The sequence below is a fragment of the Siphateles boraxobius genome, unplaced genomic scaffold (assembly GCF_051911475.1).
Source record: "Siphateles boraxobius isolate OS27281-9 unplaced genomic scaffold, OSU_SipBor_1 35, whole genome shotgun sequence".
NCBI classification, from domain to species: Eukaryota; Metazoa; Chordata; class Actinopteri; order Cypriniformes; family Leuciscidae; genus Siphateles; species Siphateles boraxobius.
This window is the reverse complement of record NW_027508975.1, coordinates 7,955,873-7,983,399: the sequence shown is the minus strand read 5'-3', so window position 1 is coordinate 7,983,399 and position 27,527 is coordinate 7,955,873. Positions and strand designations below refer to the sequence as shown.

At 38.0% G+C, this 27,527-nt stretch overlaps 1 protein-coding gene across 1 annotated transcript in view; it reads left to right on the top strand.

Moving 5' to 3' along the window:
* Positions 1–416: 416 nt before the first annotated feature.
* The window catches only part of gabbr2 (gamma-aminobutyric acid (GABA) B receptor, 2), a 241,708-nt gene continuing 214,597 nt past the window's right edge, over positions 417–27,527 (top strand). Inside the window, exon 1 of the mRNA XM_077196192.1 lies at positions 417–1,294. Within this exon, the coding sequence (XP_077052307.1) occupies positions 983–1,294 (312 nt within the window). The 5' untranslated portion in view covers positions 417–982. The remainder of the gene's footprint in view (positions 1,295–27,527) is intronic.

The following is a 27,527-nucleotide window of genomic DNA, read 5'->3' as shown; positions in this document are numbered from 1 at the left end:
TATTTTAAGCTCGGTTAGAATTGAGGCTCAATAACTTGAGAGAAAAGTGAACTTTATTCACATTCGGGGCTGTTATAGCTAGGTGGCAGTGTTTATTTTTGCTGTCGATGGCCAAAAAACAATGTGAAATATGGTTTGAGTTAATTGTAAGATGTCAACTCTTTGCGCACGGATGAATATTTAAAACTAGCTTACGTGACACTCGACGCCGCTCCAGTTATGTTTACGTTCTGAATACATATTTTAAAAAGGACTCCATTGGGCTAAGGTGGGCAATTTATCTGACATATTACGATGAGACAGTATTGAACGCGTTACAAGTGAACAGCTCCCTTGTCGGTCTGTCGGTCGTTTGTCTTTTGTGCAAATATCGCTCGGTCTGGAGAATGTTTTCTGCATGTGTCGGGCGCGCTCACACACGCGCGCACGCATACATGCACAGCGCAGCCAGCGCTCGAAAGACCTGAAGCGCATCCGCCGAAGCAGCAGCATCGGACTCGCACGGATATCCTCACTCGGATTGCTTTTACATACCAGGGCTCGCCCTCTGCAACCTCACCTATGCGCTTTCCACATCGGGATGCAACTCCTCAACTGCTTGGAATATATTCGGCTGTTATATTTACATTCGCTATAGCGGTTGACTCAAATCAGAGCGCGCGCACCTCTGCGTAACGCACAGGCGGTCGATTGTGATGTGCACATTTTGGTGCTCTATTGGAGGTGAAAGGAAAGATTGGTTAGGATAGGATTTGATAAGGACCTGTGCTGAACACTGACAGGGGAAGCAGCTCGCTTTATAACCCCTGCGACTGGACACCCTCTGGTTTTACGCATCATTTCTACTCTCGAGATCGAGTGCGCGTGAGCCTGTACTATTGCATATCATGTCTTTTCTCGTTGACTGATCGCAGCATCAAAGAGGAACCTAAAGACTGCGATGCCAGGACAGTGAGAAGGTGGATCTCAGTTGTTCGGTAGCATGGCTCCGTCCCGGAGGGACTGCAGATGTGAAATGATCTTTCTGTCGGGATGCCTACTCCTGTCCTTCTGGGGATTTCAATCTGCATTGGCGAAGGTTTGCAACGATTACACAAGGCACGGCCTGGACAACAACTGGTACATGAGGGATGGTGAGAAGTTGCCCATCATGGTCCTGATGCCGATGAATGAATCAGCGCTGATGAGCAGCATCAGTCAAGGCATCGAGCCGGCCGTTCAACTGGCCATCCAGCACATCCGCGAGTCCAGGCAGTACTCCTCCTCACTCATCACCAAAATCTACGACACCGAGGTAAATGCTTATATTGACGTGTACGTGCATATGGTAAACTGCGGGCAGTGTGCGTTCGGCGCGCGCTCATGTGGAAAACGCGATTTTTCTGGGGTTTCTGCAATGTCCAGCGATTGTTTTCTATCAGATGTCTGGAGGAGGCAAAACCGATCAAGTTCGTGTTTGTGAAGTGTACAGGTGTTGCGTAGTCTTGATGAGCTGTGCACGTGCCAGTAGCTCGTGCATTAAGTGCTGCATATTTTCTTACATCGTGGATAAGTTACCTACAGAAAATCAATTCTCTTGATAATTTGCATGAATTTATCAGTATTACTCTTCATTTTGAATGTCGTTTGTGACTGTTTTATTCGGCACTCTCCGTTCTGCATCTGCTAGAAATTCAGCTGAAAGCTTGTACACAAACCTGTTAATTCATGTAAACTGGTAGCCTACTTGCAAGATAATATTTCCCTTGCTATTAGGCTATTATATGTCCGTTTTTAAATCCTGCTGGGGAAAAAAACAGCATAAACCAGCCTAAGATGGTGTGCTTGTGGTCTTACCTGGTTCATGCTGGTCTCCTAGCCCAACAAACTGAAAGTGCCCTAGAACAAATAGACTGGGCTAAAGAGACCAGCTAAAACCAACAAAGTATTTTAGGTTGGTTTAAGATGTGTGTTTTTTTCAGCAGGGTCGTGTTAGTTTTCCTTATACCTGAAGATGACAGTAATTCATTTAACCGGCTTTTTTCCTATTCGTGGCCCAAAGTATTCAAGGATGAATAAAAATTGAGCAACTTTAAGCATCAGTAATACCAAATGGAACGAACATTTATTGATTAGTAAAGGGATCGATTGAACCTTTTGTTACTTGTCCTTGATGCTGTCAAATCGATGTAAATCCAACCTATAACAAAGATCTTTTAGTATGACAAGATACTGTAGTTTATAGTTCTGCGGCACTGATAATATATATTGTCATTTTGGCTTAGTCAATGAGAACTCAGTAAATCTAAGTGACTAACTGACCCAATAAATAACTCTGGGCAAAGAGAAGTCCCACAGGTAATTATTTTAATAAAGAGTATATTAAATTCCATGCTCTTATTGGGTTTTTCGGCGACAGTAACAACTGAGGAAATGTGAAAATTACTCCTTTGTGCTCAAGGCACTTTTTGGCCCTCACAATCTACTATTTATGGTGGTGTGATAACCTGGGGAGATGAGAAGTTAATCAATCAGTATTTATCACCATATTTTCATATGTGTTACAACAGGGAAATTAAAAACCGCGGGAAAACGGTAGCTATTTGTTTGCGTAATTATCAAAGTGTAAATTACCAAGGCGTTAAAATATCCGTGGAAGCCATCTCACTAGATTTAATCCCACTACATGCTCTGCATATGCTTTAAGATGGATCATTTGAGATGAAGGTCCATGACCTCTGATGTCCAGTGAAGCTTTAGCAATCTATTGTGCATTGATTGTCATATTGATTTACCAGCATTTTGTTAAACAAAACTGTTTCTTCTAACAAACACACATTGTTGCTTTGATTTGGACATTTGAAAGGCTTTAAATAATATTCTTTCACACTCTCCGTAACAGTCATAATGAGCTGAATGTCAGTAGTTGTGCAGCTTATTTTTGCAGCAGCAAGATGAACAAATTTCAGTTCAGACATCCGTTGATCTAACATGTAATTAAACAAGATCTAAAAAGTAGTCATGCATGCATGCATTAGTGTATTTATGTAAATGAGAATAGGCCACTTGAACACTTGGTGTATATGCAAGGGTGAATGACAGACTTATCACTGGTGTTTGTACATTCAAAATTGTGCAACTCTTGTAAAGCCAGGTTGTATAGAAAATCTCATTTTATAGATATAATTTTATAACTCAAGGCTTAAAGGTCTGTTGTCCATGATACATTCTGACATATCTGTTTAAGTTACATTACACCCCCCCCTCCCCCCCCAATTTTAGTGAGGACATGTTGAATACAGTGGTTTTTATCCAGAGGTCATGGTGTTTGCTAAATGTAGCCCTCACATAAGAACTAAAGCGATTTTGGCTGATTTATGAACCTTTTAATAGTGATGACCCTTTTAGATGGCCTCACAAGAGAGTTTACGACACGTTTCATTGTTTTTTTGACGTGCGTCAGTTTCAAACATTTGGCCATCACAAGTAGCCAAGCCTGTGCATACACACACACGATGACACTCGCAAACAGTAAACAAAGCAAACAGTAGTAGCATTGAGTATGCATGCAAGGATTTAACAGGGCAGATGTAAGTAATCAGTCCCAGAGCAGAGGCTCTTTATCCCTTGATCCCCTCTCAACGCATCCCCAGGCAGGCAGAACCCATCCGCTCGCCTCCGCCTGGGTGCTGCTGGCCGTGCCTGCAGCGCTTAGACTTTCACAGATACACTTGAAAGATCTGGAGCGAAATTAAAAAGAAAAGTCCACGTAACATTTGCACTGCGATGGACCCCCTCAGTATCTTCAGTGGACTGGAGATCATTAGTTGTACTAAAGGTCACGGTTCGGTCTTGGATCATCCAGACAGCAGGAGGGATGCCCATCGTTTTTGTTGGGGTCTGCTTTCATCTGTGGTAAATGATATTGTTTGCCTTGAGTAGTTTTCATCCGCATAAATAGTGAGCGAGCCACAAATAGAGATAGAAAAAAGCATTGATATACTTTTATTGTGCAATTATCCTGAAAAGGGCTCAACTCTTGTCTTTTGTAGTGGTTGTTTACCTGCATAGTCATATATCTTTCAGGTCTTTCTCCTTTTCATTTTTTTTCTTCTTTGTGGTATATAATTGATATAAATGTGGACTCAATACTTCACATTTAGAGAAATGAATTTGCTTCCGACTAAACCGCTATGTTCCTTATTGCTCAAATGGAGGTATGAGAGGCTCTGACTTGAACAATTGCCCCTCAAAGTGTTTCAGCAAAAGAAAACAGAAAAAAAGATCCCAGACCTTCTGATGCTCTGTGACTATCCACTTGTTAAAGGGATAGTTCACCCAAAAACGAAAATTCTGTTATCATTTTCTCATGTCTTTCCAAACCGGTAAGACTTTTGTTCATCTTCAGGAACACAAATAAAGATATTTGAATGAAATCTGAGAGCTTTCTGTCCCTCAATTGACAGCTATGCAACTACCGCTTTGACGCTTCAAAAAGCTAATAAAGAGATCCTAAAAATAATCCATAGGAATTGAGTAATTTAGTCCAAATTTTCTGAAGAGACTCAATAGCTTTATATGATGAACATATTTAATTTAGTCTTCAATTCACATATAAACATCCATCAACGCACACATCAGTTCTGGTAAATGTAAACTCAAGCATGACGTGTGAGAACCAATGAGGTTCATTCTCGTGTTACACAGCACGTTTGAGCTACTGCAAGAACCAGTGAGGTTTGTTCTTTCACATCATACATTTACATACATTTACATACATTTATTCATTTAGCTGACGCTTTTATCCAAAGCGACTTACAATTGCTATATATGTCAGAGGTCGCACGCCTCTGGAGCAACTAGTGGTTAAGTGTCTTGCTCAGGGACACATTGGTGTCTCACAGTGGATTCGAACCCGGGTCTCTCACACCAAAGGCATGTGTCTTATCCACTGCGCCATCACCACCCCAAGCAAGTATGGTTGAACTTCTGTTTACTGTATGTTTGCTGATCATTGTTTATATGTGAATAAAATTGCCAATCTAAAATTCAAATCCTATATTCAATCTGTTCATCATATAAAGTGATCAAGTCTCCAGAAAATTTGGACTAAATCGCTAATTTCATATGGATTAGGCAAGGGCTTTCATGTGGGCTTGACAAGTGGGCTTGACTCTATTGAAGTCAATATACTCTTGACCTCTTTGAGCCCAGCTCATACTACCACCCTGGTGTCATGCGTTCAGATATCACTGGAGCTTACGCCTCACGGAGGAGCAAATGCATCTTGTCAGATTGGCACACAGAGTGCAGGGACCCTTGCAGAGCTGTAAGCCCTTGCCATACATTTCTGTTATTCTCAAAAGACCAAGAGCCTCAAGCTTATGTAAAGCATCTTGTCGTGTTGTCGCAACGAGTTACACTTTTTCTAAAAAGCATTGCCATAATAGCTTATATTAAATTAAACTGTAATGTGTTTTAAAATGACATAGTATATGTTTGTTTGAACATTTATACCTCTACTTTTTAATTGATTGAAATTTGTTTAAATTATATCTTTAATTTAATATATATATAATATATATTATGTAGTAATAACAGTTATTTACCCTTTATTACATGCAACTAACCCTAAACCAACTCTAAACCTTAATCCTAACCCTAACCATATAGTAATTTCTATACCATACCTAACCATATAGTTATTAATATTACTTTATGATACTTAAATATGTAATTACATTGAAACAAGGACGCATTCAATTATTATGATTTTTTATTTATTTATTTATTTTTATTTTACACTTCCATTGGATCCTGTTGTGATTTTTTTCTGACTTTAATGAAGTTCAGCGTTGCAAATGAGAACTAACTGGTTTAAAGAAAGTATATCCTAGAGACCTTTATTTATCAGACAGTGAGGGACAATAACAGAGATATTGGATCCTAAATGCATTATTTTGTCAAACTCATGCTATAATTCTGTGGCTTTAGGGCTGGGCGATAAATCGATTTTATTGATTAACTTGAATGTGTAGTTTACGTCAACTTGTTTGAATGAAAATCGGTTTTCTCTTTAACATCCGCCGACGCTCCTCTCTGGGCTCCCGTAGTTCCGAACTATACACAAACTATACACAAACAACATGGCAAATGAACAAGACCGCGGCAGCACAACCACACCCGCCAAAAATATTTACAAACTGAACAGCCCAGGGCTGCCAACTCTCACAAATTCACCGTGAGACTCACGCAATTGTCACTTTTTACACGCTCTCACGCCACACATCCATTTTCTCAAGAAGAGAAAAATCGCCTATATCGCCTAAAAATTTTTACCTATATCGTTTAAATATTATAACGTTGTTATTATAAAAAACGCATTATATTTAATTTGAGATAATTTACCAGCTGACAGCGCTGTTTATATTTACAGCATTAGGTGAGATATTCTTTTTTTGGAGAAAAATTAACATAACACATTAACGCATCTACTGTACCTAATATTTATCCAAAGGAATCGATATTGAATCAAGATCAGAATCAAATCACAAGAATTAAAAATTAAAAATGTGAAATTTGTATCAAGCAATAATAAAAACAGTAGCATAGTAGTATTTTTATTTTATTTTACATCCCCCCAATCCCAATCCACCCATTTTATGTTATGTTACGTTATGCTACATTTTCCTTTTAGTGAGTCTCACTCATAGTCAGCAGTTATTCGAGTCGTTATTCTTTTCCACGGCTCCCTGACCAAGTCGTTCACATTTCAAGGACTCAGGTCACCATCCAGTATGATGCTGAAAAGGTTTTTAAGCACAATAACATGGTATTTGCTGTCAAAGTAGGAAGGCCAGGCAGCCAGGTTTGTTTCAAGCCCATTAACTGCACATTTATTCAAAATGTAGAAAGACACATTACTATTAAGATGCATCAAGATGCTTGTGTGAGTGAACTTGACCTTCATCCTCCACGTCCCAGTCAAAAAGCCTTCTCAACAGTGATCCAGTCAATTTCCGATGGATAAAAGTCCCAACCTACATTTTATTGTGATGAATATCCTGTTTCGCTCAGAAGTGTTGTATTACGGAAGTAAATGAATGCCATTAAATGTTGACTTTACTCTAACTTTCTTTAATGGGAATAAATAATGCAAGTGTCTGCTTTTAAGCATATTCATAAACTATGTTTAACCGTGACCTGGGTTTCAAAGCATGTTTTACGTTTTCTCTAACTGTAGCATGTTGGTTGGTATAATGGATTATTTTATAGCTGTAATCCTAGAATTATGGATGGTGTTTTTGCTAAATGACATATTTTAGCAATGGAGATTACCTGAGCTCTGTTGTGTTTGACTAGATGCTTTATTTTTGGTTAGAAAAGTGCAAAAACAAAATGTTTTAGTTCCTTAATATTTAGCATCGTACACATGGACATGCTCAATCGGACACATTCCTTAGCTGTTTTATAGAAGTGGCATCAATTTCTTTGATTGTCTGGCTGGCTAAATTTGCAAGCGTTTTAAAAGGTACTGAACTTGTACCATAAATGCAAAACAAATGTTTGCCAGTGATTGTTTCTGCTGCTGAAGGCAGTGAGGAAAGGGACTGATTGGATGCCAGGAGAGGGGAACTGGGGATGGGGACGCTTCCAAGCTGATCTCTCTCACTGCCCTCCAAAACGCTGTGGGAAAAATGGACACCGCTAGAGTCTGGCTTCTGGTCGAAACTAAACTGATGAACGTCAAACCGCGACCCTCCCAAACAGTTATTTTGAGTGTGGTTTGTCCAAGAGCACGTCTGAACGCATGAGATTCATCTAGTGCTATGTCTACATTAATCCGGATTTCAAAACGCCCTCCGTCCACACTAGCATTTTCAAGCGTTTTCCAAAAGTTTCTCATTCACATTTAAATGTCTCAGTGTGGACAAAAGGCCAAAACTGAGAGAAAAAGATGCATTTTCATATACAAACGCATTAGTGTGGACGAGGCCTTAGGAAAACTGAATAGTTTGAGTTCTAAATTTTATTATTTGTATACTTGAGATTTCCATCTATAGATTTCTAGATGGAAATAAGCACTGATCTGTGTGCTTTTTCATAATAATATTGCATGCAAATAAATGGACAGTATGAAAAACACATCTATATAAAATTTGACACTCAATGTTTCTAATTGTAAACAAACAGAAAATGAGGATTTAAATTTGAGTCTTTAGAGATTGGCCAAATGCCATGTGAATGCTTTCTTTCTCCAGAGGCGAGCGCTGAGTAATAAGCGTTAAGTTTGCCCTTGTCAGTCCTCTAATTACATTAAATCATTTGTAATTCCTGGACAGCAAAGAAGGAGCCACTGATGCACAGACAAAATGTGTGTGTCTGTGTATGTGCATAAATGGTGTAAGCAAGCCCATGGGATGTGTGTCTCTTGGGATGGACGGATGGTCTGGTCACAGCTGTGCAATGTGGTGGTCCACAGGCAGATGCTGGCAAGTACCACTGCAAATGCACTGCTCACACATTTTTCCAGTCACTCACGCTCACACATTTAGTACACTGTGAACTGTGCTGATTCACTTTTAGACCACATTCAGAGTTAGAGTTTATAAGGGATGTATTACATTTACATATATATCTGTATATACATACATACATACACACACAGAGGGGGGGGGGGGGGGGGGGGCAATTTAAATTGGGGGTGCAATTTACAGTAAACAGATTCTTTATCCTTGGCAGGTCATGGGTAGCCTGGTCCCACCAGACTCTCGTAGATTTCATTTGTACATACAGTCTGGTACCGCTCCATTGACAAGCGTTAACTTCCTTGTAGGCGGGAACATTATTTAAACCTAAAACTATTGGATCTGCCCAGAGTCACTCTATCTGCCATAACCAATCGCTAACGTTTGCTCGTGACATATGTATTTTCCCGAACCCTGTGGGGAGGATGGCCACCAACAAAACTAAGCAAAGATTGTTCTTGCTCCGGCTTTAACGTCTTGATATTCGGCAGCGTTGCCACAACGGACCGAATGGCTTCGCTCGCATCTTTCTCCTCTACTATTACTGAACTACAACTCAAAATAACGCACGAGTCGTCATCAACGCCATCGTTCTCAGCAACTCCCTCTGTTCGCTGATTGGCCCGTTAAACAATTGATCGGAGAAAACCAAAGTCTACAGCAGAATCCCAGACGTAGTACTGAAGGAAAATGAAAATTGAGCGGAAGTACGAAGGAGGGCGGAGCCAGGCCATGGGGAGCGCTAGAACACTATGGCCATTCAATAATGGAGCATTCCTGCAAATATAGGCCTGAGGAGTCTTGGGAAATGTTTTAACATCTCACCATTCATATTATCCACAATTGTAAGCGTAATGCATTTTCGTGTAGGTGGAAAATGTTTGTCAATGAACCAGTTAGTAACAAATGCTGCCATAAGCATCAACCCCAAACAATTTTCTTGTTTGAGAACCCGTTTCACTCAGATATATGTAAGGAAGAAAATATGGAAGAAAAGACTATCTCAACATCCATTTCATGCGGACATTAATGTTTTTGAAAGAAGTCTCTTATGCTCACAAAGGCTGGATTTATTTGATAAAAAATACAGTAAAATAAAAAAGTGATCTTCCTGTGAAGGCAGTTATATTCAGTTATATTCAAACTTATATAAGCTTTTTAATTATGTTGCAGCATGCTGACAATTTGCTGAGCTTGAGCTTTTTAACAATTAAATCTTCTCTAAAAAAAAAACTCTTTTAATTTTATCCGATTTAAAGCACAGCAGAACCTGTGGGTTTTTAGTCTGGGTCCAAACTAATATAGTCTAAAACATCTTGAGACTCTTGAGACCCCAGGATTCTGCACTTCATCTAACTTTTTCTTTTTCAAGAATGGTTCTTATGTAAGTGCCCCCTAAGAATGCGTCTGATCGGTGTCACGTGAAACCAAAACCTAGGGCTGGGCATTGACACAAATGTCACAATTTTATTAGATTTCGATTCACAAGCTTACGATTCGATTTCAAAACATTGGGGCCTATCACATCAGGTACAGTACATGGCAAATTTTCTCAAGGATAAAAATATCTCTCAACTAATGCTGTAAACTATACAGGTAACCCCAGTTGGTACATCATTATAAAATGAAATATAGTGCATACTCTCTAGAGTTATGTGACATTGTTTACAAGCTGTTTTATCAACGTCTTTTGGCGGTTGAAGCACTGGTTGAGCGATTACATATGACATGATACGGATTTCAGTAAGTTGTACTGTATCTTTCAACACCTTCTCATTTTTATTCTTGTTTAATTTGTGCTGTAACTAGTAGTAAAGTGGAAGTGATGATCAGTTCATGTTCCGTTTGAACTGATGCGCTAAAGCACTCTGTTACGCTACATTAAAGAGCGCCAATACGGTATTTATTATTTGAATTTTGTAATAAAAGTGACAGAATTTGAAAGCTGAAACTTTGTTTCATATCAGAAGTAACAAAGCACAAAGCTTCCCTAGTGAAAAAAACCTATACCAAAATGTATTTAAAATACATTTATTTATATGATGTCACAGAGACATCTTTCATTATCACGTCCATTCAGATTCTATTATTGCAAAGAAATGGAAAGCCTGAGCGTTAGTTGCCCTAGTCTTTTTCTCCAGCCATAGTATGTCTTTAGTGGGTTCATCCTTAAATGGACAATCTCATAGGCAATCTCAAGTTGCAGAATCCTTCACTGAATTAACTCACTGAATAAACATCTGTCACAATTAATTAACTGCAAGTTATAATTCTCATCAGAGACGTTAAGTATGTTTGGTGGATCAGACTTTTCATTCTCCACTTTTTTTCAGTCACCCTCACTGTATAAATGAGACTGAAGACCACTGAGATTGGATTCAGGTGAATTCTGATGTTAGTCTTAACGTCTTCTCCACCCTGCCTTGAGAAATGGTCTGCCATTCAGATGCCCCCTTTGCTCATATTGATTTGATGAGTACAGATAAAGTAATGGCAGGATGCCTGCAGTTTCTTGGGATTTGGCCAAGGACACAGAACACCAACAGTTTTGGCAAGTTCATCATCACAAAGCTCTCGGCATACTGCATCGCACAACTGGGAGGGAGAAGTTCTGAGCAAAAGCACTGAACCATAAGCTAAACATATCGCCTGTCTCACAGTCTATAATTACACAAAATGGTGGGATGAATAATTGCAGAGACGCCTTGTAGATGGGCTTCTGACAACATTTAACAAAGTCCTGAAAAGGCGGAGAGGCTGGTTCAATATAGTTCTTATGTTGAGCAGGCTGTATTAAACAGAGGAGTAATGTCCAGAGGGTGCGTTTGATGCTGAGAACCTCTTACCCTTTATTATTACTGACACCGATCAAGTTTTTGGCCAGATTATGCACCACATGAACAGATTTTCTTCAGTTTAGCATGATTGATATGTGAAATGAAACAGGCTATGGTTCTGCTGGTAGATGGAGGATGAAGGTTGTCTGTTTCTGTAATCTAATAGAAGTGATTGTTATTTCATTACGGAATGTGTCCTGGATGATTCCAGACCATAAGATACTTCACAAAGAGATTGGGTGCATACTTCATATTAATTCTCCTTCATATTCCAGATGCCTGCATGGCAATTATATTGTGTTTTGGTTTGCCTTGTTTTCTTCATCAGTGAGAACACTTTAGATAAGATTAACTGTAATGACAACTTCCTGGAGCCATCAGTGACCCATTAGAACAATTGTAAAGCATTTTTTGCTCTATTCCTGATCTAATCAAAGTTATTGCAGTATCTAAAGCGATTATAATACAATAATCTTCATCTGACCAAAGAAACAAAGTATTACATTGATAGTTTGTCCCCATGAGAAAGCATATTCTGCGTTGAAACGGAAGTAGCAGCAGAACTTTCTTCTATATTGTGACGCACATTCAAGTTAAATAGATTTTCAAAAAAGACAAAAAGTGGTTCTATCCTTTGGTTGTTGATTAGATGGAGGCAGATCTGAATGCGAGCTTGCAGCTGATTATAAGAAAGGGGCGGGGTTTAAGCTGACTAAATGATTGGAGAAATCCTGCATATGTCACCAAAGAGAAGTCTGTCATTTGACAGGAAGATCAAGTTATGATATTTTGTTTAAAAAGTATGAGGTCAAAAAAAATAGTAATTTGAAAAATGCATGGATGAAAGAGGCACAAAAAGATTAAGAACATTAATTTAGAAATAGGGTAAATTTCCATTTCATGGCAACTTTAAAGCCCCTGTGAACTGTGATATATTATCGTATTTCTTATTGAAACTGGAAGTTGATGCAGTAAATAAAGAAGATCTTAACCCTTTATTCAAAAGGCAACTAACGTTTAGTTTACCTCACGCTGATTCCAAACCAGGGCAGTGTCCGAAACTGAAAAATTCTGCCTCTGCAGAAGGAAGGCAACAAGGCATGTCCAAATCCACTGATCGTGTTACATGCTCTCTAGTTAGATACCTTCATCTGATTGATTTTTGAAGGCAATATTATCCTAACATTCTATGCATTTGATTCTGTGACAGTTAAGCTAAAATTAAAAAATTAAAAATGGCATCTGAAAGTTGAGGTATTTTTGAACCATTTTTTTTAACCAACTTTTAATTTAATTTCTATTGAGAAATAACTTTTGAAGTAATTAAGTAATATTTGCATCACTAAAGCTCTCTCTGCTGGCTCAGAAGCCTGTTTGAAATCAGTTTCAGGTGGTACTTTTGTATGCTGCTTATGAATTCATTGCCTGATAGGGCAGCTACTCCAGCTAGGCAAAAAGTCAGCTGCCTAAGCTTTCGGACACAGCCCAGGCCTTCATTTACCTCGATGGGAGGAATAGTTCATTTGAGGCAGTTGGTATCGATAATTTAGGATGGAGGGTCATTTGTTTACACTTTATTTTGATAGTCCACTTTAGATATTCTACTAACTATAAGTAACTTTGCAACTACCTGTCAACTAACTCATTATTTTGCAACTACATGTCAACTAACTCTCATTAGAGGATTAGGAGACTTTTAGGTTAGGATTAGTAGAATAAGTTGACGAACTTGCAAAGTTATTTATAGTCTTTAGAATGTCTGTTGGGGGAGCATCAAAATAAAGTGTTAGCAGATATTAAGCAGACAGTCTGCTGATACTCTAATGACTGGTAGTTGACATGAAGTTGTCTAAAGTTGACAATCAAAATAAAGTGTTACCAGTTATTCTTGTTTACAGAAAAAACTGTGTTATTTAAGCTTTAATGTAGTTTAAATCACCCCCTTTGAGGTTGGAATTCCTGGAATATTAATGTGTACACATTTTTAAACCATTAACAAGGTTACTATATTGATAAATCCTTTTTCTCAGAAACTGCAGCAGTTAGTTGGGCTCTTTCTCACTCAGTTTCCAAAATGTACTCCATGCCCTATCAGCTAGACTGAAGACAAAAGGTGAGAGAACAGCAAATAGCAAGCTAGAAAAAAACTTAATGTCTAAGAAATAAGTCTCTTTCACAGCATTATTACAGATTCTGCTCTTGTCCCACAGACACAAACAGTGTGCTGAGCCCCAAACATCACAACAGTGCTTTTACGTTTAAACACGGTTATCATGCAGATAAGGCTTAACAATCACCGGTGGCGACCTGTTGCCCCTGAGCCTCTTCGTGTGAAATAAATGAGCAAGCCTCAAATTTACTAGATCATTGCTTCTCAGATGTATGAATCAGAATTATACATGCTCCCCTGTGGTTGTTTGGATCTGCCGTCTACATAAATATTATTTATGTGCTCGGGCACTGGACTCTTCTGCTCTGTTGACTCTCCCTCGCGCAGGGGAGCTCTATTGATTTCTGCCTGTCCTTTCTGCCTGCAGTTTGAACTGTATGAATTAGCATTTCTCCTCCACTCTCTGTTTTATCTGCACACACCGCTTTGAAGTGGAAATACCCCAAGGACGAGAAACACCAATAAATGCAACATCAATAAATTGTCACGTTTTGCGTTATTCCATTAAGGTGCGCGCACAAAGAAAACAATTATGCAACGACAAAGAATGAAGGGAAAGCTGTAACAAGTGAAATGTAGAGTTCATTCAAACCAACGCTGTGTCATTTCTTCCACTGTGAATGGACAGTTTGGCCCATTGTAACGCTGACAACCTGGAAAATGGATTCTCTCACTCTTACCGCCTTGATTAAATAGCGCTTGATAAGATTGCTGTGAGGATGGTCATTTTTCTGCTGCCCTTTTGAGAAAGATTGTTATGGGAGTGAAGAGATCTAAACCCTTGTTTCTCTTTCTTTGATAGAGGGCAAATGTAAATGTCAGTTATGTCAAGCAGCGGAAAGGTCTAGAAGCCAGGGAGAAACTGCTAAATGAGTTCTGACAGCAGAGGAGGGCCTGAAAATTCATCCAAGGAACGCAAATACACAAGAACATCATGTGCAGCCCAAAAGTGTTCGTCAGTTCAGCTCTTATGCTCTGTTATTTACTCTGTTCCAAAACATAGTGAGTTGCCTATAGACATTTAAGGCCAACATACATAAGCGTTCAATAATTTGCGGTCAGTACATTTAAAAAAAAAATATATATATTAATATTTTTATTCAGGAAGGATGCATTAGATTGATCAAAAGTGACCGTAAAATACATAAATAATGTTGTAATTTCTATTTAAAGTAAATGCTGTTCTTTTGAACTTTGTATTTATCAAATAATCCAGAAACAAATGTATCAAAGTTTCCACAAAAAATAGTAAGCAGCGCAACTGTTTAAAATGTTTTAATAATATGAACTGTTTCCTGGGCAGCAAATCAGCAAATTAGAATGACTTCTGAAGGATCATGTGACACTGGAGACACTGACAAATTTAGCTTTGCCATCACAGTAATAAATTACATTTTAAAATATATTAACATAGAACACAGTTACTTTTTACTGTTTTTTGATTTTTGATGCAGACTTGGTGAGCAGCATAGGGAACTTCTTTCATTAAAAAATCTTAACGACCCCAAACATTTTGAACGCTCGTTTTAAAATCAACAGTGGTGTCGTAAATGTTGCTTTAGGTGTGATGAAATTGGTTTTAGCTGGTAATTAGTTGATTTGGCTGAATTTAGGTGATTGGCTGTTTTAACCGGCTGTTTAAATCTGCCATATGGAGTGAGCAGTTCTATAAGATGTGATTTATAGCATACTCAATGTGTCAGTCAGTGTGAAGAGCAGGACTTATTTCTAGATTTGCTATTGCAGAGTTCCTTAATTCACAACAATTATCAATGAAACAAGCAAAGGAAATAACATATTAAACAAATAAATAAATAAATACATAATCTTCCCTTATTTTAGTCATTAGGCTTATTTATGAACGAATACTAAGCTCATAGACACCGTCAACAGTTTTGATGAAAACTTATTAGACTTGGTTAAACTAATTACTCAATTAAATTGAATGGATGACTGCTATTGGACGGATTCGAATCCTTTACCAGGATCGCACACCTACTGTAAATAACATTCAGATATTTATCTTATTTCCTAATTGCTTGTTACATTTAATGAGAATATGTGAAGCTCAGCTTATCATATCATATGGTCATCAGACATGCCGGAGCTTGTCATGAAACATTTGACTGCTGCACTTGAGGTGCCATATGTGCTCTGTTTTTCCACTAGCATGGGAGACGATGTACCTTAGAGAAAGATGTTTAACATGCTGCCTCTCTAACAGACCTTTGAGGCCAACTAAAAAAAACCAAAAAACTCTGCTATCACCCCTGGCAGACTTATCTGTTACGATGCGGTAATTCTTGCAGAAAAGGAACAGGGAAAATGTTAGGACCTATTTAATTCATTTATTCATGAGTGTAATTGAAATATTAACACGGACGGCAGACGGCGGAGGCTTGGCGCTGGGACCCGAGTCTGTTCGCTCGACACCCTGCTCTGAATATTTTATTTAGATGCTCCGCTCCTGGCTTCACAGCACAGGTTAATCTATTCACCATTCCGATACGCATGGGACCCTTGTACAGCCGTCATTAAAGTCCCACACAAGATGTCTAATGATCCTTATTAGCGCAATACAAGTAACAACTTTTCCAAAATTTACATTTTTTTCCTAGTTTTGTATCTAATTGAAAAGAGGACTAATTTCCCTCCCTAATAACGATGGGAAAAAACTCTTGTTGAAGCTAAATGATTAATCTTCTGAATAGTAGAGTAGGAGGGCTTTTGGTTGGGAGGGATTTTTTTGGGGTGATGTATTATGAGCAAGCTCATTGCAGTGTGCATGCCCACACATTCGGCTAATTTTACCCTAGTGTGTGTGGGGCTTTCAGTAAAAACACACGTACCAGCCAGGTTTTATTCTATATGTAAATGGCTGTCTTGGGTCTTTCGTGAATGTGGATGTGTAGATATCGGGAATAAGGGTCGGATCAAATGGAGATGCACAGGGGGAGTTTACTAATATGCTCTCTTGCCATGTGCTCCTGATGTCACATGTCGTTGCCACGGCAGCAACGAGGAAAACACCCCCCACTGGGATGCGAGGCCTGCGCCGAGGCGTTGGGCTGGCACTCCTTCTCTCTCCTCGGGCTTTATCAAAGGGAAATACTGAAACACAGGGAGATGGAGCTGCCACTAACCATCAGAGTAGCAGCCGTGCCACATTAAAAACGGAGACTGCATACATGTCTGCAGGAAAACTGGGTTTTTGGGCCAGGGAGGGGACGGGAAACTTTGCTGTATGTGTTTATGTGTGTGTAATGCCTCACCGTGGCCCATGTGACTCCTCAAGTCTGATAGAATCCGTAGGGCCTTTGGACATGTTCCTACAGGAGTCACGGTTCACACTTCTCTCTGTTTTCTTGCCTCCCTCCCCCACAGAGCGTCACAGCTCGTGCATGTCCGTAACCATGTGTTTTACGCTGTGTGTGCTCTTTGACTTCAGTTGTCTATGGGTGTCTTTTGCCCAGAGCCTGATTTTTTTTTTTTTTTATAAATTTTTTTTTTTGAAGCAAAATAAATTTGTTTAAAACTCAATTCAGACTGTAAAAACTGAATGTTTTGTCTTGGAAGGACGTAAAAGCAAATGCCTCTGTCTATGCAAGCTTAATTTCATGCATTGTTGCATTTCGAAATGTCAGAACGCAGTAGTACAATGCAAGTATTTCATTCAAGGAGTGTTTTTGCAGGTATTGACACAACTGACTAAAAAATATTGTATGATGGGAAAGCACATCATTTACCTTATTAATTGAGCTGATATTTACTAATCGAGAAAATAAATTAAGAGTCTACAATATTGTTGTTATCATTGTTTAAAAGACTGAAGTAAAAAAAAAAATGAAGTGATTTGTTTTGTTTAGAATTTTCATACAGTATGTATAGATACCTAGAGATTGGCTTAGTGTTATTTCAGTTAGGCTAATAGCTGGTTTGATTTGCATTGAGAGATGATCTTGTGGAAAGTGCCCCATGCCAATCTCTAGGTATGGTGAAGGGAATGTGATGATCTTGGGATATTTTAATCCCAAAGGCCAAGGGAACTTTATCAGGATGCATTTTATCCTGGATCCATGAAATAACTGGCCTTTATATAAAAATCTGCCTGCCTCTATGGGAATTTAACATGGGGGTGTACTGACTTATGCAACCTGTATTTTAAGGAAGAACATTTATTTATTTACGATTCATTATTCATTCGCAAAGAAAATTGGTGTCCTTAAAGGTTGGATTTTCCTCATTTTTTAAATTTAGGCATTAAGATCAATTTCCAAAAGATTTTTTTAATTCCTCTTTTTAGTCAACTTTAGCATGGGTGTATTCACTTATGCTATCCACTGTATATAGTTCTTCTATGGTCAGCTGTTGCAACAGTTTGAATAGAATCATTCTGAGAGGGTAGTTAATCTGTCATTATGTTTGTAATTGACTATACTTAAACTACTATAACTACTATACTTAAAATAACACAAACGCAAACCAGTTTATTAATGTTGAAGTAAATGGAGAGTATAAAGGGTCCTATGTACAGGCTGGGATTTTCACCGTTGTTGACCTCATCTCAGGTAAAGGTTAGAGAGAATTAAAGACGCCACAGGAGCCTGCAAAGACCAGGTAATTAGTCAGTATGCCCTTTTCACATCGTCAAAACAAGCTGAATTTACACCCAATGCTGCAGGTCTGTGTTGTTGTATGACACTTTAGGTAGGGACAGTTGACAAAAAATTCCAACTGTATAAACAACAGCAATGAGATGATCAAAGAGGTCTGCCTTTATCAACGCTATCTATGGTGATGAATCTGATTTGATTACATGATTTCGTTTTCTGACTAGTGAGCCTCAGTGATATTATTTAATATTTGTCACTATGCTGAAGCTTTCCTGCTGATGTAAATTTAGTAAAAGGAGGAATAAAAGAAAATGTCTGGATAAGACACGAGACGGGCAGAAACTGGCTATAGCAATTGCAGGGCTATGTTAATAAGAAGACTCGCATACTGAAGGTCATAATGCCCTCGGTACACTACAGCGTGTTTAAACTCTGCCAGTGACCTTTTGATACTAATATGTTCTTTCGATCTTAAGAGCATAAAAAAAAATCTTTGATTTGCAGCTTTCTGAAGGACAATAATTTATGCTAGTTCAAAATGAGCAATGTGCAGTACAGAGTTTTGCAAGGATTTTAAAAATATTTTTTCTTCTAAGCAGCATTTAATATTTTATATATACAGAGACACTAGCTTTCAAAAGTTTGGGGTCCGTAAGACTTTTAAGAAGTCTCTTATGCTCACTGAGGCTGATCAAAAAAATACAGCAATATTGCGAAATATTATGACAAGTGTGCCTTGCAACATGCTTGTTTTCAGCAGCGGCTATCTAGAACTTCAGTGAAGTTGACTCTTATAAAGCTTTATGGCTTCCATCTAGCAGCCACGTTTACTCGGAAATGACTATTGTTCTCAGGTTTCTTTGCAGATGGTGACCTTTTCACAGATAGCAGCAACTGCATCCCCAAAAAGCAACCCACAAGAGGTGGAAGATACAACATTTTGTATCTGCTCCGATCTAATTCACTGTGATGTGGTTAAGTCTTTTTCTTCTGTTGAACTAAATATTGTGCTCCTGGATTCTTCCCAAAGGGCGAGTGATTAATGGCGCAGGAGAATGGGGAATGTTATCTTGCGGCTAGTTCAATGTCTTGATCGGATAGCTCCATTCATTTGGAGCCCCACTTCACGGTACTGTATATTTATTTTTAGACCAATTCGCACAAATCTTCTGCCTTAGTTCTGCTGCCCGTGTGTGCTTTATAATATACAGCACCCTTCTCTTGCCTGCAGCAGTTTCCTTTCTTAGGAAAGCCCTTTCTTTTCTAAATAACCCTGCTTGATGTTTGCACCTCCAGTTCCGGTTTCATATTAGCTAATGTGATCTTACATTCATTTTGTCAGTATATTATTCTCGGTGGACTTTATTTCAAGAACTTGTGCTCAGCACTTGGATATTCTTTGGCACAAAACAATTACCGGTAGTAAACTACACTGTAAAATGTATATGTGCTGTTACATAAAGGAGTCATATTGGTGCCAATGGCTAATATAAAGCTGATATATGTGATATTAATCTGTTTAATTTAAAGATGGCAAATAACACATACATACATAAACATTTTATTGCTGCAGTTATGTATTTTATATATTTACTAAATGATTGATTGGAAATCAGTTCGCAAAAAATAAATTAAATGATAAAAAATAAGTCTTTTTTAAACGGTCAGATTTATACGGAGCCCTGCATGTGACGTGGGAAAAAATATGTATTTCATGGACAAAAATTAACAATTCATTCCCACGTCTAATACGTCAGCACAATTTACTAATTTGTTCCCTCGTTTAAAGTAAACTGTGTGCATGAAATAATAATTAGTTCCCTTGTTTTACTAAATTGTGTGCACAAAGTAATACTTTTTACTAAATCGAGGGAACGAAATATATTGTGCGCACAATTTAGTAAAACGAGGAAACCAATTATTATATCGTGCACATGATTTAGTAAAACAAGGAAACAAATTGATATATTGTGTACACAATTTAGTAAAATGGGGGAACAAATTATAATATTGTGTGTACAGTTTACTTCGAACAAGGGAGCAGGGGCCACGAAATACATATTTTCCTGCGTTTCATGTGCAGGGCTCCATAGATTTATACTTTAGATAGAAAATTCTTGATTCTGTAATCCTATTTTGAATGAATGAAATATACTTTATTGTCCCTGATAGGAAAATTTGTAATGGACTCCATAGCCAGCATTTCACCAAAACCTGATAGGCTACATTAAAAAAAATACACAAAATATACCCATCATACGCATAAAAATAAATAAACTTCACTAATTCATGTTCAGAAGTCTAATTGATACCGCTACAAAAGACTTTTTGAACCTGTTCCGTTTATAACGGAGAGTTCTGTACCTTCTTCCAGATGGTAAGAGATTTCATAAGAGCGGGAGAGTACATGAGATGGGTCGCTTAAAATCGTTTTTGCCTCATTTAATGTGCATTGCTCATACAGAGTCAGAATCTGAAAACTAGGATAGTCTTTCGGTCCAATCATTTTCATTGAAGTTGGAACAATATATAGTATCTTTGATTTTGATTTTATAGAAAGATCACCGTACCAAGTGGACAGACCACATCTAATCACACTTTCTAGTACTAATAAAAAAGGAACACAATTTTCCTATCAACTCCATAAAACCACAATCTTTGTAAAAAGTACAATCTCTGGTACAAGAAAAGTTGTAATATTTTAAAATATTTTTAAAATATCTTTCTTAAATAAAGAGGTTAAAAACATAGTTAAAAACATTAATAAAGGGGGGGGGGGGGGGGGGGTTGAATTTGACAATTCAATTTTTGTCAAATTGAATTGAATATTAAAATTGTCAATTGTCGATATATCGGTCAACCCGTGCACACACACACACACACACACACACACACACACACACACACACACACACACACACACACACACACACACACACACACACACACACACACACACACACACACACACACACACACACATACACAACCTTATACTGCGTTCATGTCATGCCGTAACCGTAATTACGAGATGGCAACCGGTGACGTTCTACCCAGAGCTGTTCACGTCCTCAGACTCGGATTTATGCCTTTCTGTCAACACTATAAACGCCGAAATGAATCTGCAGCAGAATCTACAGGTGGTACATCTAGAGCTCTGTAAGTTGTTTACGGTCATTGTAATGTTATGTGCTTTGAGACATGAGGTAATTTAACTCCGTCTCTAGTCTTGTGATGCTTTGCAGTCTCTGCTGTGTGCGTTCATGTGTTTTCAAGGAGCCGTGACTATTGCTAGCCTCTCTGAAATTGCCCACCCTACCTTTAAGTGATTTCATTGGTTACTCCGATTTTTATACAATCTACAATATAAAATATATAATGTACAATGAAAACATATTTGCAGTGCATTTATTTAATAAACCTGTACACTTTACATGTTCCGTCTAGTCGCTTTGATCACTTTGCATTTAATAACTAATTATTATCACAGCGAGCTGAATCCAGTCATGAATGACAGGACAGAGCTCAGAATTATGTTCACCTATGTTTGCAATTCCCCAGCCCAGGACCCCTGACCCCTGCAGTGGAAAAGTAGGACACAGAGACCCACCTGATCATATGCCAGTGTGCAGGGCAGAGCGGTTCCACACGAGTAAATCATGAGACAGGAAGCTCTGCTGACACTTGCGCTGAGAAGAGAGCGCTCTGCGGCGGGAGTAGCTTTTAGATCCGAGGCTTGCTGCAGGACTTTAAGATTTCATAGTAAGTTGTTAATGCTGTAGCCCCGAGTGTCTCTCTCACTGACTTATTCATTACGGATAACCAAAACAAGCACTGGGGAGTTCTGGCCGTCACTTTTCTTTTTGGAAACTGGTGACTTCTTCAAGGCTGAAATGAAAACTTTTCTTTCACCTATTGGGTTTTGTACACAAAGGAGTTGTGTGGCCCTGCTGACCAAGTAGTATTTGTCCAATATGAGCTGAGGCTAATATAAAGTTAGACAGCAAATATTTCAAGATATCTTCAGGGAGTATTGAAAGTAGAAACCTTTTGCAGCCTATTTCTGTTTTTGAAATCTATTTTCACTCTCTCTCTCTCTCTCTCTCTCTCTCTCTCTCTCTCTCTCTCTCTCTCTCTCTCTCTCTCTCCCCCCCCCCCCTCTCTCTCTCTCTCTCTCTCTCTCTCTGTCAGTCTCTCTCTGTCTGCTTCTCGTATCTGCAGACTTTTTTTGTGCTGATTTTAGGTGAAAATCTGTGCAATTCTGCATATTGGATTTAATGAATTTGTGTAATGACCAGTGTTGCCAGATTGTAAAATGTCCAATTATCGTACCAGTAGTTCAAAATTATTGTATTTGGAAGAAAATTATCGTACACGACGTAAACGTGCAGAATACAGCTATTTATCCCAACATGTAGTGTGGATGATTTGGTTTTGTTGGCAGGGGGTGCGGCTGTAGCCTACAATGAACTCAGTAATCTGGTAAATCTGTGTGCACTGACTTAAAATAGTCAATATTTGAATTGTCAAATTGAATTGAATATTAAAATTGTCAATTGTCGATATATCGGTCAACCCGCATACACACACACACGCACACACACACACACACACACACACACACACACACACACACACACACACACACACACACACACACACACACACACACACACACACACACACACAACCTTATACTGCGTTCATGTCATGCCGTAACCGTAATTACGAGATGGAAACCGGTGACATTCTACCCAGAGCTGTTCACATCCTCAGACTCGGATTTATGCCTTTCTGTCAACACTATAAACGCTATAAAACACTATAAACGCCGAATTGACTCTGCAGATCACAGTCTGAGATGACTCTGAGATCTCAGTCTGACTCAGAATTAATAAGAAATTAAGCACATTTTCCACCCAAATATTAATTAACATTATAATAATCTACAGGTGGTACATCTAGAGCTCTGTAAGTTGTTTACGTTCATTGTAATGTTATGTGCTTTGAGACATGAGGTAATGCAGACTTTTTTTGTGCTGATTTTAGGTGAAAATCTGTGCAATTCTGCATATTGGATTTAATGAATTTGTGTAATGACCAGTGTTGCCAGATTGGAAATGTCCAATTATCGTACCAGTAGTTCAAAATTATTGTATTTGGAAGAAAATTATCGTACACGACGTAAACGTGCAGTTTTTTTTCGGGGGGGGGGGGGGGGGGGGGGGGTCAAGACTAACTTCTTTAGTCAAGAAGTTCATAAAAATGAAATGCATAGTCCACCGAAAAATTCTGTTACCAGTCACTGACCCACATGCCATTCCAAACCGTAATGAATTTCTTCTGTGGAACACAAAAAGAGATATTATTGAAGACTGTCGGTAACCAAAAAGTTATGTAAAGATCACAACAAAACATGGGAAGATGGAACAAAAGATGGAAGACAATAAAAATGCATAACCTCCTAGGACTAGGGCTGGGCGATAAATCGATTTTATAGATTAACGCGAATGTTTAGTTTACGTCAACTTGTTTGAATGAAAATCGTTTTTCTCGTTAACATTCGCTGTGGATAAATCGCGAGGCAAAGAGGACAGTGACACCGACAGACAAGACAGAGAAGGTTACTATTGATATGAAACAAATTCTCAGCTCTCAGATTCTGTCAATTTAAGATCTCAGTTCAAGCGCCACGTGAAGCGATCATCTGTTATTCTTTACTACTAGAAAATAGTAAATAACATGAATGATCAATAGGTCATTTGAAATATACAGTTCAACTTACCGAAATGTAATTAAATCGATCGATTAGTGATTTTCAACTGCGGAAAGAGGTCCATAAAACAGCTGGAGAACAATATGTCACGTAACGTTACATTTACCTCAGGAAAGCCATTTAAAGACCATAATACCTTAGTTGGTTTTAAAAAAATTGCTATAGAGAGGAGTATTTTGCTAAATATGATAATTATATTACATATTTAGTATTATATTTTTACCTATATCATTAAAATATTATAACGTTGTTATTATAAAAAACACATTATATTTAATTTGAGATGTTACTTTTAACCTTTAATAATAATACTAGCTGACAGGGCTCTGTGTGTTTACAGCATTAGGTGAGATTTTATTTTGGAGTACAATTAAAACATTCAAGTAACACATTAACGTATCTACTGTACCTAATATTTATCCAAAGGAATCAATATTAAATCAAGATCGGAATCAAATCACAAGAATTTAATGAAATGTTTTGACAATCACAATACACTTATTGTGATGCAAGCCATTTTTTATATTATGTCACATTATGTTATGTTACATTTTCACTGTTTACAAAGTTCCAGATCAAATCCCAGAAGGGAAAATCAGAACAAAATAAAGTTAAAAACTTTAGGGTTAAATAAATCGTGAATTGAATTTTTTGTGAAAAAATCAGCGATTTTTTTCTTAGGCCGTAGGGGAGCGCGGGGCACAAACTAACGCGGGGTTAAATGTAACACGGACCTTTTACATGGTTAGTCAGGATCAAGCAGGTTGTGTTTCCGCTCTTTTTCTCTCGCTGCCAGAAGACGGTCTCCCGCGAATTTGTGGAAAGTTTTTGATAAAATTTCGTGAAGATACTGGACAAAGCGTGTTTTGACACCATGCAAGTGCATTTTTTTTCGGTTTCTGGGTTGGGTGTGTACGTCACCGAATCTAACTTTACATTACCTTAATCACTAGCTGCGTTTACATGGACACTTATAATCGGATTGACGGCTCAATCGGACTAAAAAACCTTCATGTAAACACCTTAATCGATCCGATTGAGCTCGATCCGATTGAAATTTCGATCGGATTGAAAGGGGTGGTTTACTCCTTTTGTAAGCCGATCGAGAGAACATGTAAACACTTGATCGGATTGAAAACAGAAACTAAAAGGACTGCGCATGTGCAATGACGTTGAAATAGCGTAATGACGTATGACGCGCAGAACAAGCTGTTCTTCCTGTTGAATAAAGTGAACATAAATGAGTGTTCCGTCATTAAAAAATTCTCATTTCAGTCAGCGTCTGTGAAGTGGAGCAGGACAACGTCCCACCAGTGCTTGTTTCAGATTATCATCCATGGACGACTGGTTTTGGGCGCGTGGTTTTACTGCGTGATCAATAGCAGCACGGCAAAACTCATCGTCTCCAAATCATGACCAGAGACGGATAAATATTAAGTCTGCTGTTTAAAAAAAATAAAGAACAATAAAGGAGAATAGTTATGCGCGAACAGCGGCATATTCGTGCAGTGTGCGCATGTCAAAAAATCAATTCCGATTTGAATCTTGTGACATATAAACGCGCACATCAACCTGATTACTTTATTTATAGTTCATGTAAACACTGTGTTCGGATTCATCAATCGGATTGATTTCATTCCGATTGAACCATGTAAACGCAGCTAGTGTCTTGTTGAGTAAAACATAGCACCATTTTGAAACATATCAGCAACTCCTAGCAACTTTTAGCTAGGCTTTTATATTTTTTACACAGCGGGGTTAGTTGTAGCACAGTGTTACAACTAAGCCGCCAAGTGTACAATGATAATGAAAACATAGAGCCACACAACTTTTCAGGTTTGAGTATTTATTTATATATTTAACTTTGTTGGACTTTCACAAACAATGTTGGAATTACCGTAAAAAAATATTTTACTTTTTTCTTTTACTATGCATTTATCACTTGTTTATTTAAATATAGCCTGTTTTTCATGCAATAAATCCTTTAACCCTCTGGGTTCCTTCATTTCAGGGTCACACTCAGGGTCTTCGGGACCAAATGGTCCGGAAGGGTTTGATTCATATTTATTAAAAGAAAATCATATTTTTTTTTGTACTTGTTTTTTATAATATTTTTTCTTTTCTTTTTTGGTGTTTTGAGATAATTTAAGATTTATAATTAATATTTATGCAATAAATATGACCCATTTTCCCCCCATTGAATATAATAGAAAATAAAAAAATAAAAAAATATTTTTTTTAAATTTTTTTTAAAGCTGTATTTCATTTTAGAGTCAAGCCTAGACCTCATAAAAGCAATTTATGAAATTAGATGGATGCCATCTGGTGGACAAACTGAGCATTTTAAAAATGCAAAACCCATATGTAATCTGAATTTATTCGTTTATGTATAAAAGTGTGTTTGTGTGTGTGTGTGTGGATGTGTCTGTTTTGCACTCTTGATGTTTTATAGATTCACCCCTTCACTGTTGTGTGCTTTTTTTCTGGATCGTGGCTGATTTGTAGATTGTACGCACAAAAAAACTCTGTATTGTCACATTTTTGCCAATTTCCCATTCATTTCCTATGGCGGGACCATTTGGTCCCGAAGGCCCTGAGTGTGACCATTTTTTTTACAACCACTTAGACTATTCAAATCCTGTCCCCAATTTTTTGGGGTGTTCATATACCAAGTACCAACAAAGTCACCAAATTTCGGACCATTCCGATGAAGCTATGATTTTACACATTTTTTTATTTAAATTCTTCGGGACCATTTGGTCCAAAGAACCATGTGATTTTAAGCTTGTTTTTATTATTATTACTGGTTTTTTTTGTTATTTACTTATTTACTAATTTTGCATGCAGCTGCCACACACAAAAATAATTCAATTGCAATAATAATATTTGATGATTTTATTTATTTATTTATGTATTGCAAAACTGTGCAGCCCTTTCCTATATCTCTATCCATGATATTGATCCATAATAGAAGGATGATTGGATGAGGGATGGATCTATGGATATCTATCTATACAGATACACAAACAATATCAAACTATACAGATAAAATAGTACTGTGTTATGTGTGTTACACACAAGCGTTACAACTAACCCCTCTGTCTGTTACAATTAACCCCGCATAGGGGTAAGTTGTAACATTTGCACTTCTGTCACTTTCAGTGAATCAGTACGAAAATGGTAGGTCCTAGAAAAAAAGTGTTTTAAGTGTTCATTTGTAGCAGAGATGTGTATGTTGCTTATGTAAAAAAGAAAAGATGAATCAAACTTAATTATTATTTTAATAATTGAGCCAAAACCAAAATGTGTTAGGTTGTGCCCCTCTCTCCCCATCACCCAGCCCTTCCTAGGACATTTGTACCTTAACGCCTCGAATACCATTTTTAGAATGCAGCTTACATCTCAGCCATTAAAAAGCACCACAATTGTGTCTGAGAGTGCTTTTCTTGTTTTGTCTTTCCTCTGTCTGCTCTCGTCTCTCGGCGTTTCATTGAGGCACCTGAATGTGGAAAAACAGCATCATAACACTATGTCGAATGTGAGAATTGTCCGCTTACGGCGGTGTGTGTTTTGGCTTCCCGAGGTTTCCCACTGTCTGACACTGAGAGACCGGAGGGAGGAACT